Consider the following 18,963-nt stretch of genomic DNA (forward strand, 5'->3'; position numbering starts at 1 on the left):
GTGTTAACTCTGTAACCAGGGAGGGGGCTCTTCTGTTTCGTCTTGTTTTGACACAGAATTTAATTTCCCTTTGAAGCAGGGATGGTAATACTTGCTTGGCGTTCCCTCCACTGAGACTTTGGTCGGTAGGGGCCCCAGAAGTGAAGCCTGGAGCACACACACGTCGTAGGATGAAAGGCGCCACGCAAGTTACTGTGGACTGAGGGGCAGCCTTGTGAAAAAGAGAATTCACCAAAATCTGGGACCCTCAGACAACCGAACCACTTCCGCCAGCACACGGCCTGGGGCCCCTCCCCTGCGACACAGGCGGCCCGTGCTGCACTTGTGCAGCAATGTGGTCCTCCGGTCCTCCGCCACGAGCCCCCCAGGGAAGGGCTTCCGTGGCAAGGCGGCCGGCGGACCACCCCGGGGAGCCGGGGAAGGCACGGGGGCAGCAGAGGGCGAGCGGACAACACTGCACGGCGGCCAGAGGAGCTTCATGCTTCCCGCCCGTCAGCTGCCTGGGGGATGAGGCGACAAGGTCACAGGTCACTAACATGAAGAAAATCAAACCCCAAACAATGCTGGTTGTGCGGGGTCCACACAACGTCCGGGACCTCGGAGCCCACGCACCCACAAACAGCCATGAGCTGCCTGGAAGGAGCACTCTTTGCCGTGGTCCGAACGTAGGCGGCCCCCACCCCCACGAGAGCAGCGCGGTGACGGCACCCCTCCCCTGGTGCCCGGTCGTCCCGCCCGCAGCCACGAGGCCCGAGGCCCCAGCACAGTGAGGTTCGAGAGCGCGGGCAAGCGGAGGGGTTCCCTGGGTTACAAGCGCCAGAGGGGCAGGACTCGTTCCTCCCCCTGTGGACCGTCGCAGCTCCACAAGGAACAGGAGGGACCGTGGCTAGTCATCGCCAGCCACGGCTCTGCGTCCTGCCTGGACTGGGCTGGGCATGACTCTCTGCGTCTGCCCCTCACGGACCAGCCCTCTGCACAGTTGTCGACATTTCTCTGAGCTCTTTCCCTGTTACTATTTCACGTGCTTTGAAAACAGCCCTGTAAGGTAAGTTTTATTTCCATTCTTAGAGACATTTCGCGACGAGGAAGCAGAGCCCCCAGGGAATGGAGTGTGCGACTCGTCCCTTGGTCGGCGCCAGGGTCACACAAGTATGAGGCTGCTCCAGGTTCCGGGCTGCATCAGCCCCTCTGGACACTGCTGAAACCCCAGCCCGGACACGGGCGGGCGCTCTGCAGGCTCTGCCGACCAGGCCCCTAGCTCGTGTGCGGCACACTGGTGCTGACGTGAGGTGTCACCACGCTGCTGATCAAACCTTATTCTTCACCTCAAACTTCTCAAATGGAAAGTAGTAAAGGCTGTAGCTTTATTAATAACCCATTCTGCACCAAGAGCATTATGCCCAGAATACCAAATACTACTATACTTAATAATAAAAAAATTAAACTTTTAATAAAAAATACAACTTTTTGAGTAATGGGTTTTTTTAATGGTGGTAAAAAACAGATAACATGAAGTTTACCATTTTAACCATTTTGAGTGTATAGTTCGGTGGCACTGGGTACATTCACATTGTGCAGCCCTCACCAGAGACTGGGTTTTTAAGACCAACGGGGGCACCTGGGTGGCTCAGGTTTCAGCTCTTGGTTTCAGCTCAGATTGTGATCTCAGGATCGCGAGATCGAGCCCCATGTCAGGCTCTGTACTCAGTGGGGATCTCCCCCTCCCTCTGCCTGCCTCTCTGCCTACTTGTGCTCCCTGTCAAATAAATAAAATCTTCCTTAAAAATTAAATTGAATTAAAAAAAAATTCTCTCTGCCCTCCCACCCACACACTCGCTCTCCTTTACAATAGATAATAAAGCAGAGAGGAAATAGACAGCAGAGTCACATCCCAAATCCTCTCCAGCCACGACCCGCTTCCAGCGCAGACAGCCGGCCAAGCACCTGCTCCCCAGGAGACTGGCTCCCAGAGCTGCTGTGACGGCCCCACCCAGAAGGACGTGGGTAGAGTGAATGAGCTCCCGAGTCATCTGGGCCTGAGATCTTCCGCACCAGGTGGGTTTGTGGCCCATCAGGCCTGAGTCACACAGCAACATCGGGAGGCCGGCAGTGTGTCAGAGGGCCAGGGCAGGGATGGGGGGATGCTCTGGCCTTGGCGCTGACTGCGAGTGCCCCCTCCCTGGCTCCAGAACCGGGCTGCCAGGCTCGGGCAGTCCTGGCAAACCTCCATGGAGTCTGGTGGAAATCGCTGGTGGGTGGCAGGCTATCAGGAGTGTCAGCGCCCACACGGAGAGGCGCAAACAGGGTTGACTTCGGGGGGGATACGGCCATTATGTACAAAGTAGATTCCACATTCTTATTTTCCTTTTCAGAGAGATGTCTACTTTCACAGCAGGAATCCTGGAGGTCCCCTAGTTTGAACCTTCTGGTTTATGATTTGCTTCTGTGTTAAGCTACCTCTTTGACGGAGCTGAGAACGGAACAGCAGGCCCTCCAGCCACAAGCACGGACACTGTGGCTCTTCTACCCTTGTGTCTTCACTGAGTGTCTGAAATCTCACGTCCCCTGGGCCTGGAGCACCCACGTGCTGTGCACGGCCCGCAGGGAGGTACAGAGGCAGGTGGTTCGCACGCCGGCCAACATGGCGGAGCTCAGTGGGTTTGACGAGCCCCCCCTCCCGGCCGTGCAGAAGTCTGTCCTGTCTGGTCCACGGGCGGTGCTCCCGGGCACTGTCAGGTGGCGAGGCTATGCTGTCTGCACCCTGGGCTTCACCAGCACTTGGCCCAAAGCCCCCAAAGTCCCCCAAGTCCTGGGCACAGGAGGTACTCTGTGGCTGCCTAAGGAGGAAATGATAGGTACATGGAAAAACATCTTTATTCCCAATATGTCCACTAGAAATTAAATTTCCCAATTCAAAATCAGCATTGACAGAAAGCCCGACGACTCCACAAGCCCCTCGCAGAATGCCGTCGCATAAACAGGAGAGATGATCTGCAGTGACGGGGCATCACCCGTTCAGCGGGAGGCGTTCGGTCACAGTCTCTTCCTCCCATCACGGCGCCAGGCACACAGAAAGAACACGAAAACTCGGCTTTAAGGATCATTATGCTGGTAACATTATAAACAATGACATCCAGGGCAAAGGATTCCACCAATGAATCACTGTTTTTCAAGCTAACCTAGGAAGGCAAACACCTATCTTAATGAATGAGTTATTTCCCACACATTGTTTTGGTTTTGTATTCATCTAAGATATTGACCTTTTCATTGAACTTACTCTTTGGAAACAGCCTGCACGTATGGTAATCACCGGCAAATCAGACAACTCTGAAAAGCCGCCCAGGCACAGACATGAACAGCACCAGCTGGGAGCCACCACACACCCTGAAGGGCATCCCGGACATGCACCTTCACCCAAGGGGGTTTCTCCCAGGGAATCTAGAGACTCAAACACAGGAAACAATTTCCAGTTTCAAAACTCACTAGAGCCTTCTGGAGGATTTGGGAAGGGTCCAGAAAACTCTGGAGATGTGATACACAGCAAGCAGATCCAACAGAGACATCTGCTACGTGTCCCACACGTGTGGGTCACGCGGAGCTGGTGAGGGCCAGGAAGCACTCACCTCAGACGCACTGCGACTGGGGCTGCCGGGGGCACGCCTGCGTCTCTTTTCTCGACAAAACTCCAACATCTTGCTGCTTCTTTTTCCCACGGACATACACATGCACGAGACACCTCTATAACTTCAGGGGCCTTTAACAGGTGCATCTGTGAGAATAACATCTACTTGGTAATAACTCGGGTTCTAGCAGCTTCTGTGCTCAACTCAACAATGTCTGCTTACTGTGGACATCTTGCAAAGTGCAGAGAGACCGAGATCCGTAAAGGACTCCGTCTACTGCTGACCCAGCTCCTTCCAGAGAGTGATGCAGCCTCTATCGTGTGACAGACACTGTACTAAAACCAGTAGCTAAAAGCAGCAGTAATTTCTCATAAATACCTTATGTAAGTTTCTATCAAATACTAAGTAGCAATTTAACAGCCCCGTGGTCCCACAGCTGGGGACGACCTGCTGTCCAGGAGGGCAGGAGTCACTCTTGTTGGATGAAGGCCTCCCTGATGCCCGGGAGCCCTCAGAGCTGCCTGTCAAAGGGCAGAAAAGAGTCCGTTTGTAGCAGGATTGTCAGGATCACCCGCAGAGCTCACTCAAATGGACCACAGACTGCGTGAAGCCTTTTAGCTATTAGCAACTGAACAGTTGTTAACGTGCTCTAGAATCATTCTATTCCTCAGTGAGGATGTAGTTCAAGCCTGCAACCAAATTCTACCCCCAATGACTCCTACACGGCCACCAAGGAAAGGAAAGGAGGCACCGAGGAATTCTGCAGCCTTGTACTTCAAGAAGAGAATTTCCACTTTTTGGCTTTGTGAGTAGTGCTGCTATGAACACGTGTGTGCACGTTTTTGTGTGAACATATGTTTTCAGTTCTCTTGGGTACAAGCCAGGGGTGGAATCACCAGGTCGCACAGCGGCTCTAACGGGTGAGGAGCTGGTAGGCTGTTTCCCAAGTGGCCGCACCACCTCACATTCCCGCCAGCACATGAGGGCTCCGAGTCCACCACGTCCTTGCCAGCACTGAGAATCCGCCCATCGTTTTTATTTTAGCCATCTTGGTGCGCGTGAAGCGTGCCTCACACTGTGGTTTTGATCTCGTCTCCCTGGCGAGGGATGATGTCCTTCTCCCGCCGTCTGGTGCGGGCCAGGACTGCCAGCACTGTGTGCAATAAGAACGGTAGACAGCCCCGCCGCGCTTCTTGATCGCAGACTCCCACCATAAGTATGGGGATGGCAGTAGGCTCTTCAGAGATGCTCTTGGTCCAGCTGAAGAAGGTCCCCCTTTCCCTGGTTTGCTGAGAGGAATTGTTCTGAAAGTGTGCTGGATTTTGTCAAATGCTTTTTTTCTATCAACTGATTTGATCACACAGTCTTTCTTCTCTAGTCTGTTGGTGGGAGGATCCCATTCATTGATTTACCTACTAAGCCAGACTTGTATAGCTGGAAGAATCCCACTCAGTCATCAAGTATAATTCCTTTCAGAGATCGCTAGAACTGATCTGCTCTTATTTGTGTGAGAATTTCTGCATCTAAGTGTGTGAGAGAGTGGTTTGTGGTGTTTTATTTTTTCCTTTGTCCTGTGTGTCCCTTTCGACAGCAGGGTAACAAAATTCCCTCCCCTTTCCATCTTCTGGATGAACTTTGTGCATACCTGGTGTGAATGCTTCTTTAGATGTTTGGTGCAGTTCTCCAGTGAAACCACATGGGCCTAAAGACTTCCTTTTCAGGAACTATTAAATTACAAATTCAATTTCCTTAGTGATTATTGGACTATTCACATTATCTACTTCATCCTGGTTGGGGGTTTGGCAGTTTGTGGTTCTGGAGGAACTGGTCCATTTTTGGAAGCTGTCAAATGCCTAAGTAGGAAGGTATCCAGCGTATTCCCTTCTTCTTCTTTTAATGGTTTGCAGGATCTGGATTCTTCCCTCCTCCCCTGGGTGTTGGTCCATGCTATTGAGGATTCCTGAGAAGCAGCTTTCTGCTTCATGGGTGTTCTCTTTCTCTGTTTTCAATCCTAGCGATTTCTGCTCTTAGAGCCACTTTGGTCTTTCTTCTGGTCATTCTGGGGTCATCTGGTTCTCCTTTTGTAGCTTCCCGAGGTAGTGCTATGGCCTGAAAGTGTGAGCCCCCCGCAGAGTGATGGTATTGGAAGGTGGGCTCTGGGGCCCGTGCCTGTGTCAGAGAAGCCCCTTCCACCATGCGAGGACACAGGGAGAGGGCTCCAGCGGAGAAGGCCTTCATCTCGGGCTCCAGCCTCCAGAGCTGTGAGAAGTGCACTTCTGTCACTCATAAGCCCCCATCTGTGCTGTTCTGTTATAGTAGCCCAAATGGACTAAGGCAGGTAGGAACTTCTGACCCATGATTTACGTGTTGTTAATTTTTCCCTGACAGTTTTGTGTTGTCTTTTTATCTCTGACTTCTAGTTGATTCTACTATGGTTAAAGAACATACTCTGCGACTTCAATTATTTCCTCTTTGTTGAGGCCTGCTTTATGACCCAGGATAGGCTGTATGTCGATGAATGCTCCATGGACACTTGCCGCTGGGGGCAGTGTTCAGTAAGTGTCAGTTAGATCCTCCATTCCAACACAGACTGTTTTGTCTCCAGTAAGAGCCAGCTTCATTTACTCTTGTGCAGTGCACATGCCTTCTGCTTCTTCCTGGCCTCTGAGCTGTGCGCACAGACAGCACCTGTGTGCTGGCCCCCGCCCCCCCGCCGAGGGCTGGCAGCCTCCCACCTTCTCCAGCATGGCTCCGTGTTCACCCGCCTCATGCAGCCGGAAAGACGGCTGCCCCCGAGGCTCCGCTGCTCTGTGCTGCTGAGATCTTTGCAAGAGAGCGTGTCGGCCATCACTTCAGTGTCCTCCGGCTCTGGGCTGGGCAGGTGGCAGGGAAACCCCCTGTGAGAACAAACGGGCCGGGCAGAGGCGCTGGAACCACAGCCCAGGGCTCTGGCCGGGATTGATGGTCCAGAATACCGAGCAATTCCTGGCATGTTTTAAAACAGATGAAATTAGATAAAACGATTAAACTCTAGATTTACCTTCAGAGAAGCTCCCAGTTTTATGATGGCTGCAAATAGTATAGTATATTCATGAATCTGGATTAATCATTTTTTGTTTCTTTTTACATTTCATGGAAGTCAATCCCAATCAGAGACCAAACATATTCGATGAATCATGGACATATCAAAAAAAGGCAAGTAAAGGTAGTTTATTCAGATGTGAATTTACTTAGGAGACCACAGCTGTAAATATTTCCTGAACATCTACCTCAAATGAGGCGTCCTTGACAGGTTCACATGGCAGATCTAAATTACAGCCGACAACACCCGTAGAAGAGATACCGCAAGACAACATACACCTAATTGTCAAATTACCCGTGTAACACCCCACCACGTGCGGTCTGCTGAGGACGCATGCAGACCCCGGGAAGTGTTTGCAAAGGAAGCAGAGGGGCAGTTGCACCCCAAAAGGTGAGCAACTATGACACACACTGCTCGCCTGTGGGTCCACACAAACCATTAGCCTTGAGGGCTCCAAAACTTGTCACGCAGAGAAATCACTCCTCTTTCTCCCTGAGCCGTCAGGTTACTGGCATAACTGGAGCTGACGGAGGAGACCTCAGTGTCCCCTACGACCGACAGGAGGGCACTCAGCCCAGCAGAGTTCGGGGGCTGGTCAGGCTCTTTCCATTACAGAGACGAAGGGATTAAACGTAAAATGCTCTGCAAACAGAACATGCGGCACAAGTAAAGGGAAGCGGTACCCATCAGCTAAGACGTGCGGTAGCCATGGCCCTGGCATGGGAAGCCCAGCTCTACTCCGTGCCTCCCCTGACACCACCTTCCCTCCCCCATAGCTCCATCTCTGGTGCCCACTTGCAGGGACAGTCCCGATGCCCTGGAGGCTGCTTCTCACCACGGCTTTTCCACGAGCCGTTCTACTTTCTGGTCAGCACGGCAGCCCCCCAGGGCCTCCCGCAGACCAGCCTGCCCCACTGGACCCTTTCCTTCCATAAAGGGCTTTCTTCTCCCCAGCCGGCCACTGCTGGATCCCAATTAAAGGTGCTTGTGTTGTATTTTTTAGATTAAACCACACACTCCTATAAACAGTGGAAATGGTAGCATTTCTTCTTAAATTAACAAATGAAACTCTCTTGTTTTGTGTGTATGAGAATGTCAAGTACATTATACATTTCTTATCACTATTAGTTTTGAAAACCTTTGCTGTTATGAATTTGTACAGAAAGTATAAGTTATAGAGGGGTGGATGTGGTCAGCCTTTATTAAAAGGAGTGCAGGAAACTGTCCAGAACATGTGTAGAGAAGCAAGAGGTGAAGGGGGATCACTGGCCACAACCTGGAGTGGCGTGGCTGGAAGACCGGAGTCACCTGAACACCTGTCATCGTATAGCCCACTGCTCACCTGCGTGCCTGGAACCAGGTGTCCTGCCGCCACCCTTGCCACTCCTCCCTGGAAAGTACTCGGGTTTTCTTTGCTAAAGAGTTACTGATGCATCTGGGGCAAAGCAGGGCGGCTAGTGAGGCAGCTGGCACCCCAGGAAAGTAACAGCCCTGCATGGCGACTACGCCCGCAGCCAGCCAGCCCCTCGGCTACTTCCCTGGCTGAGAATTCCTGCCCGTGAATACACAGGGGCATCTCTTCAGTCTTCAACATGGGAGACAGAGCAGAGTCATCACATGCCTCCCAGATAAAAGAGAACAATCCACGTAAACCTAAGAGAAGAGTTAGTACTTGGGGAAATGGACGTAATGCAGGAGAGAGGGGGATGCCAAATGACACAAATTAGCATCACTTAAAGCCTACAGCAGCACATGAACACAGCTATCACATAACCGACCTCTTGTTTCTCCACCGCCTACAGGTGACCGTTCTGCAGGCGGACGCGGTGGGGGTGCGAAGTAGCTGTGCCGGAGTGCTATGGGGCTGGATGGGCCCCAAGCGCCCCCAGCAGCAGCGCCCTGCGTCCCCACAGCAAGTGCTGGGAGAACATCGCACATCCACGCACACACAGACTCCTCGTGGAGAATGGTGGTCACGACACACGCCTCTCTGCCGGCACGCTGGGAACCAGCCTGTGGTGTCAGGCATCACCCATGGGCGCCACAGCACAAACAGGACCCTGAAGCAGACCGCGGACTCGGTGGTGAGGTCCACGGGCAGCCTCACGATGTGCTGTCAGGACCGGAGTCTACAGTTCTACAGAATGCACATTTAACACATTCTTAAGAGACATGAAGAGTCTGCAGGTAGTTCTCTTTTGTCAGAATTACTTCGTTTAACTCTGTGACATAAAATGTAGTCACTGTGATGGATGTGTGATGATGTCACATATCAGTTCATACACAGGAATGCCCATGGGAAGCAGGGTGGTTCTATCACTGTGGATTCAGGAGCACTGCAGGATCGAGTCTGCTTGTCACTATGAAAACAAGGGTCCACGCAACAGATCTCTGCGAGCTGGGGGCACCATGTGAGCCAGCAGCCATGGACCGGACAACAGTGAGCAGAGGACAGAGGGTGGACATGGGACTGGCTTGGAGGCATCATGAGAAGAACCTTGCAGAGCACCAAGGAGAGGAGGCTGCAGAATGGTGGACCGAGCGGTACAGGAACCGTCCTGGTGCAGAGAAGACATGCTCCCCGCTCCCCGCTTGCCACCTAGAAACGGCCCGAGCACCAGTCCCAGTCCTAGGAAGACTGTGCTCAGGACTGCGGCTTGCTGGCACGCTGCTCAGCCCAGTGTGTCTCTGGAGAACAAGGGGTGTTACTATGCCCACCACCACAGCCAGCACCACGCCCAGGCCCCCCACTTGCCATCCACGTGCCTTGTAGGCCTTACACACACACCACAAGGCTACAGACACTCACCACCAGGTCGTCCAATACTTGTGCCCCGTGCCATTCCCTGCCGCCATCCCGACCACGGTGGGGGCCAAGTCACCCAGGGCCAGCCATGCATACGACGGGAAGTCCGCTTGGCTGTCGGAGGGAGAGGCAGATGTGCCAGTACCACCCAGGCACCACCTCTTCTTGCCTCACACACAGGCATGCTGCACATGGCAGGAGAGAACACCACCAGCCACGGGCACCAGAGCAGAGGGTGGGAGCGGCCCAGGCCCGGAGGAACAGTGAATGACCACATGGCGTGCCTCACAGACCTTCCTGACAAAGACACACCACTCTGGGTTTAGAAACCGGCAGTGAGCTGCTCCATCCCTTCCCGCTGGAAGCATCCAGATGCAGTCGGTGAAGGGCTGAGAAAGATTACCCCCACGCACCCTTCCTTAGGTTATGACCTGAGGGTCTGCCCTAGTAGAACGAAGGAGAAAACCAAGGAAGAGGCAGAGGTGGGGTCTGGGGTCTGGGGTCTGGGACTGAAGGGAGAGCCCAGGACGGCAGCTTTGGGAGGCGCCGTCACCACAGCCACCTGAACGAGCAGCGGGGAGCTGGTGAGGAACACACTCCGGGAGGGACATGTTCTGACATGCGATGCGATCCCAGGAAATGTGAGAGATCTAAGAAGAAAAGAGGAAGTCTCCAGGAAAATCAAAGAAATAAAAACCGTTATAAAATGGTAAACCAAAGCACCCAATTCAGCCACGCGATGAGTGATGTTCACATGGTTGAGACGTTTGTCACGTTTTAGAATCAGCCAACACACCAAGCACGGGGACTCAATCAGGGAACAGAAGATAGCCACAGAAGTCAGAGTAAGAAGCCTAAAAACTGAAAGATGTCACTGACTACTGATGAATCTAGAAATACACAAAAAGGTATTATTTAGATTTGCAAAGGCTGCAAAGTACACAGAGGCCAAAACCAGTAAGTACAACTAAATGGCCGTGGGGAGGCAGGAGGGGTAGTTAGTGGCCACCCCCTCCAACTGCCCTGGAGAATTCACCAACACATACAACAAACGGGACTTAAAACTACCTTGTAACATGTCTCTTTACCTCCAAAACTCTACTTAACTTCCCCATGTCTTTAATCAGAACAGATTGCGTGTGGGGAAGTCAGCGTTCAGGCCCATGCCTGGGGAAGCTCCCACCTTCCTCGGGCCGCGAGGGGAGAGGCCACGTCCACCTCGCTGTGATCCGCGGAGGCAGATGTACTGTTTTTCCTTTACCACCCTGAAGCTCATGAATTGGGATGAAAATCAGGCAGCATTCTTTGGCATTTCATTTACATATTCTAAGTGTAAAAAGAAAAACCTTTTTTGCAGTATTTATTACTTGAATGTGAGAAAAAGCAAATCACTTCTAGGTGCTCTGAGTCTTTAGTGCTCATTAGATAACCTGTCCCTTGGGTAAACGTGGATGAAAAGCCTAAAAGCATGGTAATAATTGGATGACACAAACGTGGTCTTCCCCTTCTCTTGTTACAGAATGCAAAAATCGTGCCTCATGGAGCTGGGCCCCGTTTCCAAGGATAAAGGGCACCATATTTATCAGTCACTCTTATGCCATGTTCTGCACAGGGACCTCATTTATAAATATAAAATATTAAACTGTATGACATGTTAATTTTACATTCTACTACATAGAATTCCAAATTTTATTGCTGATTATTTCATCCACATCCTCTGATGAAACATGAAAAGCACAATACATTAAAATTGAATAGACCCAAAAAGGCTTGAGGAAACATGTACTCAGGACCATTTTTGTTCCGGAATTGAGAATTTCCTGCACTGCCACCAATCGGAATTCATGATCCCCTCGAGGCTGCAGAATATTTTATTCCACGCTTTTGCGCAGACCACAGGATGGAGGTGTCTTAATTGAAAATGCCTCTACAATTTCTCTTCAGAATTCACTGTTTGGTTCAAACATCAAATATTAACTAAAACAACCGAGTGAAATGTCTCTTCGTGAGCAGAACGCGGCACTGGCTCTCCAGCTCCTCAAACAGAAGTGACTGATGGCAAATGTTTGAGTTCGTTTTCTGTATTTAGCTCAGTGGGGTGTTTTTAACACACACACACGCGAGTGCACACGCACATCACGGGGACAATAACAAATATGCAGAATTTATGGCTATGCCCAGATATGGGTCCGTTCCTCCTAAAATCGATGTGTCGGCTTTACTTTAACATTTATCTCAGAGGCAGAGACCACTGGAGCGCAAATCAACACTGTTAATGTTACCACTTAATTAATGTTTAGACTAAAAGTGACAGAGAGTAAAATGAGATGTAAAAATGCAGCCCGAGGCTCATGCTGAGCGCCTCTCCAGTTCCTTGTCACTGAATCCACCACGGTGCCCCGAGAGCACTGAGCTAGTGAAGGGAGTTGCCCCCCCCCGCCCCCCCCGCCAGGAGGAAACGGGAAACTCAGCAGCAGTCCTGGGGCGGGGGCCTCACCTCCAGTTCCTGCTCCCTCTGCAGGGCAAACTGTTTGAAGGACTTGACGATCAAGCCAGCGTTGGAGCAGTCATAGACGAATATCGATGGGCTGCCCATCCACGTCTGCAGGTCATATATGGACAGAGGGATGTACTGAGTGTAGTTCTGGAAAACAAAACACATTGCACACGTGACTTACGCCTCCTGGACAGGACCACCAACCAGCGCCTGCACAACAAGGAAGGGACGACACGCTGGGCCAGGCGGCATGGAGGGCTGAGTCACCGCTTGTACGTGCGGTCAATCACAGCAAACTAAGCCCCCACCGTGTGCCTGCGTGCTGCTGTACCCAGACCTGTGAGTGCCGGATGGCGGCCCCAGAAGCTCCAGGTCGCCGCCGGGTTCGGCGGCTGGTTATCTCCTGGAAACATGGGCCCCTGCCCACAGCGGGATTTCCCTCCACGTGTCCTACCAGCAGGGCTTCATCATTTACCTTCCTCTCCCACCCCTGGGAACCGAACCACGGCCTCCTCTTATACACCTAAAGGACGTACACGTGCCCCTTTCCCTGCTCGCCATCTTCCTCTGTGACTTGTCTGTGCTTCTAGAATGTGCCATGCACCTCACTTACCAGGGAAATGCTCTGAGGAGCTGCCTAGGCTCAAATTTGCATGTTTTCCCCATTGTACCTTCTATTTCAGAGATACCCGTAAGCACTTAATCCTCCAGATGACTTGGAAATCACACTTAAAGGATGCAAGTGGATTTGGCACTCTGATTTTTTCAAACCACAGAACAGAAACTTATTAACATGAATCCACTGAGTGCAATATTTTTCTAGACACACTGTCCTGTTCAGTACTCGAAAACACTCAAGAGATGACTGGTAATCGCAGAGCAGGATGCTCTCACCTCACTAGAGAAACGAGGACAATCCTCACTCAGAGGCAACAGTCTACAGCGACCCTTCCACACGGAACACCCACTCATGTACCCTTCCCCTGGCGAAGCTGGCAGCACTCAGCTCTGCACGTGTGCAGTGAAGGGGACTGCGTTTCTAGCAGCTGATCCACAGTCACCGCCTCTGGTATTACCATGAGGGCGGTGAGAACACGCCAGGAAAACAGGGCAGAAGACAAGAGTACCCAGTAGGGCCTAGGGAAGTCTGTGACGGAGGTGGCCGGCAGAGGCTTTCCCGAAAGTCCACCTAGATCCACCTTTCCCGAGATCGAAGTCCACCTAGACGGGACAAGGCCACGTCCAGGTACGTGTGCGTGAGGGAGTGGACATCTGTACCTCAAGAGGGATCCCACTCTGCTGACGCTGGGCCGCTTCGCCTTGCTGACCTGCCTCCTCTGTGGCCGGCTGGTCATCACTGAGCTACGAACGAGAACACTTGGAAATGCTGTCCCTGAGCTCACTCACTGGAGGCTTCCACATATATCAAGCCTAACGTAAGGAGTCTATAGCGTCAACCCTCGCCGTCCAAATACCAGCAATTTGACAAGTTGATTCTAAAGTTAGTGCGGAAGAGAAATACACAAGAATAGCGCAAAAAAAGAAAAAGAAAAAGAAAAAAACTCCACGCACCCATTTTTAAATAAAGAATAATGAGTAGGGACCTGCATTACCAGATATTAAATATACTATAAATCCATGGTAATTACAGGATGGTATTAGGGAGGGCAAGAAAAACAAATCAACAGAAAAGAACATCCAGAAATAGACCCACATATATAATTATAATGAAGGTGGCATTTTAACTCAGTGAAGGAAGAACAATAATTCCGTAAGTGACACTGTAAAATCTACTAGCCATTCAATATTGCTGAGATTCTACATACAAAAAAAAAATCAAGATAGACTTTAAAACTAAATATAAAAACAGAATAAAAGATTTTTATTTATTTTGGTGCAAGAAAGCCCTCTTATTCACAAAACTCAGAAGTCTTAAGGAGAAATATAGAAATACAAAAATTACATAATTCTGACAAAACACACCAATGATAAGCAATTCAAGAACAAAGTGGATACAACACATGCGACAGGATTTTTAGAGTGTACATGGGTATGAGTTGTGCTCAGACCAACAATGATAAGAAACAAACAGGCAAAGGATACAAACACACAACTCTCAGAAGAAGCAGGAATGCTGAAGGATTATGAAAAGAGTTTCATGCTCTCGATGAATCATGGAAACACAGATTACAATGAGAACCATCTATTTATGTATCTGTCTTCATCCAGCAACGTAGAAAGAAATGAAGATGAATAGACCAGGATGTGTTCAACAAGGCACCAGTTTATCATTGGTAGGTATGTAAATAAGGAAGCTTTTTGTTGTTGTTATTATTTTTTAGAAAGACAGCATGTGGGGAGGAGGGGCGGGGGGGAGAGAGAGGGAGAGAGAGAATCTCAAGCTGACTCCCTGCTGAGTGCTGAACATGGAGCCCGACCTGGGGCTTGATCTTATGACCCTGAGATCACGACCTGAGCCGAAATCATGAGTCAGACAAATGCTCAAGCAACTGAGCCCCCAGATGGCCCGGGAAGCTTTTTTAGAAGGCAATTCGGTAATACATACAAATTTTAGATGTACATCCCTTTGACTTTAGGTGTCCATCCTACAGAAATACTTGCATCTGCATGCAGAAATGTGTGTATAAGGATATACGATACTCTAGCTGGTAAAATCCTGACAGCTATCTAAATGCCACCATGGAAGAGACAGCTCGTCTAATCTGTCTTTCCTCCCTCTGCTTCCCCAATGCAGGTTCCCACTGAGTATATTTCCCAGCTTCCTCTGCACCTCAGTCTGATCTTGCAGCCAAACTCTGGCCAATGGGACATGATCAGAAGCGAGGTGTCCAAATTATCAGTGCTACCCTCCCGCTCAGCTCCCCTGTGGGAATGCAGACATGCTGAGATATCTCTGTGCAGAGGACAAGAGCAGAGGGACAGAAGGGGAGTGTCGGGTGGAAGGGGCCTGGGCCCCATGTCCCAAGGAGGCCACAGCAAGCCCCAACGACTTTCGCGGACCATCACGGCCTATCCTGGATCCTTGCACTTTCAATGGGAAGGACCATTAAGCAAAAGAATGTCCATACATCCACATCAGGGAACACCATGCAGCCCTAAAAAGACTGGGCTCATCGCTATGGGTTGACATGGAAAGATACCAAAGGCTTATTATGACTTAAAAAGTGCAAGTCTTAGAACATCGCACAGACAACACACCATTTTGTGAGAAGAAAAGGAAAAGCCTCTGTGTTTGAAGCATGCGCAACTGGGCTCTGCTCTGTACCCAGCGGGAACTCGGGAAGGGTCTGTCATAGAAACAGTACTGAAGGGAGAAGGCTCGAACTACTAGGGGCTGGGAGGTAGAGGTGTGCATTTTGGGGAAGAGGTGTATTATCCATCTCCTTTAATACTTCTGTTCTCTTGGAATCTTTTATAACAGAAATTACTTGTACTTTCTAAAAAGACAAAAATGCACACAAACCACGAAAAGGAAAGAGAAAAAGGGTAATCTCCGAGGTTGACTGTGATATACTTCTACATGCTTCCAACACTTTAGAACAAACAGGCATCATACATGACCCGTGTAAGCCGGAAGGCTTCGGCAAGCGCCCCACCAGGCAGAGTGGGACGCAGACAGAGGTCTCCGGGGCACGGCGGGGAAGAGAGGCCCTCTCTGCGCCCACTCCCCAGCACCCCCCCGGCACCCTCCCAGCCTGGCACCGGGGGCGTTTGGGGCCGATCATTAATTCCCCCCCGCCCCACCCCGGGCACTGCGTGATGTTTGGCAGCATCCCTGCCCAGTTGTGGATCAACAAGGTCTCTGAACATTGCCAATGTGTCCTGAGCGGGATCCTGTCCCGGTGAGAACCCCTGCCTTTGAGTTGAGGAGAGGCGATCTGATCTGAAACCGTAGCTGTGTGTGCTCAGGCTAGTGAGACTGCAGACTCGGGAAGTCCATACCCGCTGGGAAAAACAAAATCAACTCTATTAAACCGCACTGAGGAAAATGACCTTTGAGAATGAATTCTTATTAGAACATGAGCACGTAGATCTCATTTCCCTTCTCAGAAAGACACCGGGCAGTTTGTCAGGCTTCAGGCTGGGCCTGCAAAGGCAGGAGCAGAGAACAGAACCAGCGTCCAAAGCACAGCTGTTTCTCCCGTCCCACGTCACTTCAGTGGAACCGGCCGTACAGGCCGGACGAGTGCAGGCCCCTCCATGAAAGGGGCCGCCGCACACCCCAGGGCCCTCCAGGCAGACGTCTGGCTTCTCCCCCCACCAAAGCTACACATTCAGAGAACTCCTCACCAAAGCATCTCTCCTTTCTCTTGAAAAACATATTGAAGGCCATGTTTTCATTTCAAACAAAGAAACGGAAATGGGTTTTAGATAATTTATTCATTACAATCCACGTCATCTGTCAGGTTATATTAAACGTGAAAAAGAAAGGTCCCTTGCTTTGTCAGACTGTCCTCCGGGGCTGAGTCAAGCACGGGGCCAGGACAAGAGGGGGGGAGAGCGGCCCTGGGCTCCCAGGGGGAGCAGTGCGCCTCACAAGAAGCACCTCCCCATTTCTGAGAAGATTCTGAGGGCATCTTCGCCCAAAAACGTCCAAGCGTGAGTCGAAGTCTCAGCCACAGTCACGCAGCCCCCTCCTGAGGGCTTTCCCAGAGAGCCGCCCAGGGCAGTGAGCTTCCTTCTGACCTCACGCGTCCCGAGTCCCCTGCCCTGCAAAGGGCTTTGCCTGCAGCCGTTCTCTGAGGAGAGGGGGCAGCAGAAGATGCATCTTTTTTCCAAAGGGTGTTCTGCGAACACGTCACCCACTAGTGGGAGGTGATGGCTCAGATATGTCAGGTGTGGAAGAGCCAGGCTCCTGGACCAAGTGCAGCCGTCCACGACTCTGGAGGGGGAGCCCCAGGCAAACGCTCGGTCCCTCAAAATCCACAAGGCTGAAGGCTCACTGGCTGTGTGGACCCTTCCTCTGTTTTTCCTTTATTATAGTTAAATAACCATTTACTCCATCAGTAATTCTAAATAAATATTATTTAAATAATAGAATTTACTGGTTTTGAAAACTGCATTCTCTATCCAATAGTGACATTCTTGTTCTCATTCTGCTTTAGTACACAGTTCATTATTGATCTTGTTGAAAGAGGGATCACAGAGGTTTTTAAATGCAGTTTTAAAAAACATACACTTGTAATTTTAAAGAACAACATTTGTGCCAGATCCTATTTATCATTTGTTATAATTGTTACTCTATCCATATTGAGAGTGCAGCAGGGCCCAACAAAAAGCTGTTAATTTTATTGTAAACTTGACTTTTCTTTTCTGAGGATTTCTAGGACTTGGTGTTTGTCTGCAAGAGTTGAAGGAAGACCATCAGTAAAGATCCTATTTCTTGGGGCGTCTGGGTGGCTCAGTTGTCACGCGTCTGCCTTCAACTTGGGTCGTGATCCGGGGTCCTGGGATCGAGCCCCACATCGGGCTCCCTGCTCTGTGGGAGACCTGCTTCTCCCTCTCCCACTCCCCCTGCTTGTGTTCCCTCTCTCGCTGTGTCTCTCTCTGTCAAATAAATAAAAAATCTTTAAAAAAAAAAAAAGATCCTATTTCTTCAGGAGAAGTGCTGAAAACTTGAGACTATTTTTTTAAATTTTTTTATTGTTATGTTAATCACCATATATTACATCATTAGTTTTTGATATACTGTTCCATGATTCATTGTTTGTTCATAACACCCAGTGCTCCATGCAGAATGTGCCCTCTTTAATACCCATCACCAGGCTAACCCATCCCCCTACCCTCCTCCTCTCTAGAACCCTCAGTTTGTTTTTCAGGGTCCATCGTCTCTCATGGTTCGTCTCCCCCTCTGACTTACTCCCCTTCATTCTTCCTCTCCTGCTATCTTCTTTTTCTTTTTTCTTAAAATATGTTGCATTATTTGTTTCAGAAGTACAGATCTGTGATTCAACAGTCTTGCACAATTCACAGCGCTCACCGTAGCACATACCCTCCCCAATGTCTATCACCCAGCCACCCCATCCCTCCCACCCCACACCACTCCAGCAACCCTCAGTTTGTTTCCTGAGATTAAGAATTCCTCATATCAGTGAGGTCATATGATACATGTCTTTCTCTGATTGACTTATTTCACTCAGCATAACACCCTCCAGTTCCATCCACGTCGTTGCAAATGGCAAGATCTCATTCCTTTTGATGGCTGCATAATACTCCATTGTGTATATATACCACCTCTTCTTTATCCATTCACCTGTCGATGGACATCTTGGCTCTTTCCACAGTTTGGCTATTGTGGACATTGCTGCTATAAACATTGGGGTGCACGTACCCCTTCGGGTCCCTACATTTGTATCTTTGCAGTAAATACCCAGTAGTGCAATTGCTGGATCAAATGGTAGCTCTAATTTCAACTGTTTGAGGAACCTCCATACGGTTTTCCAGAGTGGTTGCACCAGCTTGCATTCCCACCAACACTGTAGGAGGGTTCCCCTTTCTCCACATCCCCGCCAACATCTGTCGTTCCCTGACTTATTAATTTTAGCCATTCTGACGGGTGTGAGGTGGTATCTCATGGAGGTTTTGATTTGGATTTCCCTGATGCCGAGCGATGTTGAGCACTTTTTCATGTGCCTGTTGGCCATTTGGATGTATTCTTTGGAAAAATGTCTGTTCATGTCTTCTGCCCATTTCTTGATTGGATTATTTGTTCTTTGGGTGTTGAGTTTGATAAGTTCTTTATAGATTTTGGATACTAGCCCTTTATCTGATATGTCATTTGCAAATATTTTCTCCCATTCTATCGGTTGTCTTTTGGTTTTGTGGACTGTTTCTTTTGCTGTGCAGAAGCTTTTTATCTTGATGAAATCCCAATAGTTCATTTTTGCCCTGGCTTCCTGTGGCTTTGGCGATGTTTCTAGGAAGAAGTTGCTGC

General features: G+C 50.0%; 1 protein-coding gene across 3 annotated transcripts in view; it reads right to left on the minus strand.

Annotated features, from left to right (window-relative positions):
* The window catches only part of RPTOR (regulatory associated protein of MTOR complex 1), a 341,577-nt gene that overhangs the window by 174,668 nt on the left and 147,946 nt on the right, over window positions 1–18,963 (minus strand). For all 3 annotated transcript variants that reach the window (XM_025859594.2, XM_073885974.1, XM_025859593.2), the window contains exon 5: window positions 12,009–12,155. In XM_025859594.2, the coding sequence (XP_025715379.1) occupies window positions 12,009–12,155 (147 nt within the window). The remainder of the gene's footprint in view (window positions 1–12,008; window positions 12,156–18,963) is intronic.

This window comes from Callorhinus ursinus, unplaced genomic scaffold (genome assembly GCF_003265705.2).
Source record: "Callorhinus ursinus isolate GAN/ISIS: 27379988/994484 unplaced genomic scaffold, GSC_fseal_2.0 scaffold68, whole genome shotgun sequence".
NCBI classification, from domain to species: Eukaryota; Metazoa; Chordata; class Mammalia; order Carnivora; family Otariidae; genus Callorhinus; species Callorhinus ursinus.